The 2500-nt window shown below is 36.8% G+C and overlaps 1 protein-coding gene across 9 annotated transcripts in view; it reads left to right on the top strand.

Annotated features, from left to right (window-relative positions):
• LOC143029790 (cell adhesion molecule Dscam2-like) overlaps nt 1-2500 on the top strand; it is a 971930-nt gene that overhangs the window by 184713 nt on the left and 784717 nt on the right. For all 9 annotated transcript variants that reach the window (XR_012966874.1, XR_012966873.1, XM_076192789.1 and 6 more), the window contains exon 2: nt 291-395. Coding sequence is in view for 7 of the 9 variants with exons in the window: in XM_076192789.1 (XP_076048904.1) it covers nt 314-395 (82 nt within the window). In the remaining 2 variants the exon portion in view is untranslated. The remainder of the gene's footprint in view (nt 1-290; nt 396-2500) is intronic.

Raw genomic sequence — 2500 nt, 5'->3', positions numbered from 1 at the left:
TCGGAAGTTTCAGACTTAATCACTTATCTATGTCTTAATTCGAAATGGGAGGAGGCTAGATAAAGGACGTATTCACGAAGAGGGATACGCTCTTTGACATCCGATAGTCGAAAAAAAACAAAACAAAAAAACTTTGGGGTCTTTCAAAAACCCATCTATCTTCCCTGCGGCGTAGCCATATTCCACGTACTTAAGGCATTTTGTGTTCAAAAAGAGTCCAAAGGCTTTTGTCATGATATCAGACGCTCGACTGTGATGCTAATGTTATTTCCTTTTCTTTCTCCTTTCAGCAGGAAAGGCGGTCGAGGACAAGATGGCGCGCAGAGGGAGAGCTTGCTCGACCTTATCAGGTTTGAGTACGACTTTGATCTGCGTCCTGTGGGTCTTTTCTCGGGGTGAGTTACAAACCTAAATTCAGGTTTTTATATTAATATTATAATCATTATAATAGAATTCCTCTTTCAATATACGCATATGTATATCTATGTGCATATGAATATGTGTATGTATATGCACCCTATATGATGTTTATGTATATGTATATGTATGTGTATATTTATATGTATATGTATATGTATATGTGTATGTTAATACTGATGACCCACTTTCGGAGAAGAATAAGCGAAGATATAGAGATCTGTATATTTCGATCACTTACTGTGATCCTCTTCGGCAGATATAAGTTACAAAGTACAGAACAATGTGTATTTATAGTAAAGCAGTGAGGTAACATGAGGGGACGAGGCTCAGGTCAACACGCCCGGCACGCATGCTCGCATCTTGGTGGCTCAGGTCACATGACCGGCGTAGCATGGGCCTTGGTGATTTTTGTCCACCGTTAATGTTGATGGTAACATTTTATTTATGGCAAAAGAAGAAATACAGTCTGGTGACCATTGACCATAAATAAAATGTTACCATCAACATTAACGGTGGACAAAAATCACCAAGGCCCATGCTACGCCGGTCATGTGACCTGAGCCACCAAGATGCGAGCATGCGTGCCGGGCGTGTTGACCTGAGCCTCGTCCCCTCATGTTACCTCACTGCTTTACTATAAATACACATTGTTCTGTACTTTGTAACTTATATCTGCCGAAGAGGATCACAGTAAGTGATCGAAATATACAGATCTCTATATCTTCGCTTATTCTTCTCCGAAAGTGGGTCATCAGTATTATTTTACATATGTGCTACGACATATCTTTGTTGTATATGTATATGTGTATGTATATGTACAGTATATGTACATGTACATGTATATGTATATGGATATGTGTATTTGTATACGTATGCGCATAAGCATATATATATATGTATATATACATGTCTATATATATGTCATATATATATATATATATATATATATATATATATATATATATTTATATATATATATATGCGTAAGTAACCACTAGGAAAAAGTAAACTAACGAAGCAGAGCGCTTTCGTATAATTACATCTTCAGTAGTGATACAAAGAATTCCTTCTTTGTATCAGCACTGAAGATGTAATTATATGAAAGCGCTCTGCTTCGTTAGTTTACCTTTTCCTAGTGGTTACTTACGCATTTGTGAACATACGTTCCCAATGTTTTTATTGGATATATATATATATATATATATATATATATATATATATACACATGTATATGTTTATTTAATCATATGCAAAAACATGTTTTATTGGAAACCAGGCCTAAATCAGTATCGGCTATCTTTTTAGCCATTTCCTCAGCTCTTCTGAAAGACTTTTTCCACTCCGAGATTAAGTGAAACACGAATCTACTGAGATCGATCTTATAATGAAACGACAGGTATTACTTAATTGAGAGCTTTCGGTTGATATAAACAACCCTCTTCAGATGAAATAATGTACAGAGAAGTCAAGATAAGTAAAGGCCTCTTTCATCCTTAATCTTTTGTAGCTATTCAGTTAGGAGAGCGTGGTGCTCGCTTTTTCTTCCTAAGCGTGGGTTCTTATGATAATATTTGCATAAATAAATGTATTTTGTATGGGTCATTCTGTTTGGATTTTATTTTGGTGCCGTTAAATCTATGATTGGTTTTCGTTAATAACACAAGTTTCAGCGATCGAATGAAATTGACTATTGAGTCCGGCTTCGGCGGATGGCTACATTGAATGCAGAACATAATCCGCGGATAGCGAGGAGCGCGAGCATTCACGATGGATGATTGGGTCAGTGTGCACGCATCTCCGTATACACCTACACAGGCACACAGGCACAAATGCACATTTGCACAAAAACACACATACACACACGCAAACAGACACACACATGGAAACACGCACACACAAACACACACACACACACACACACACACACACACACACACACACACACACACACACACACACATATATATATATATATATATATATATATATATATATGTATATACTGTATATATGCGTAAGTAACAACTAGGAAAAGTAAACTAACGAAGCAGAGCGCTTCCGTATAATTGCATCTTCAGTG

The sequence above is a fragment of the Oratosquilla oratoria genome, chromosome 11 (assembly GCF_046742065.1).
Source record: "Oratosquilla oratoria isolate Oo_2021 chromosome 11, ASM4674206v1, whole genome shotgun sequence".
Classification (NCBI taxonomy): domain Eukaryota; kingdom Metazoa; phylum Arthropoda; class Malacostraca; order Stomatopoda; family Squillidae; genus Oratosquilla; species Oratosquilla oratoria.
The sequence above is the reverse complement of the archived record's forward strand: the minus strand, read 5'-3'. Positions and strand labels throughout refer to the sequence as shown.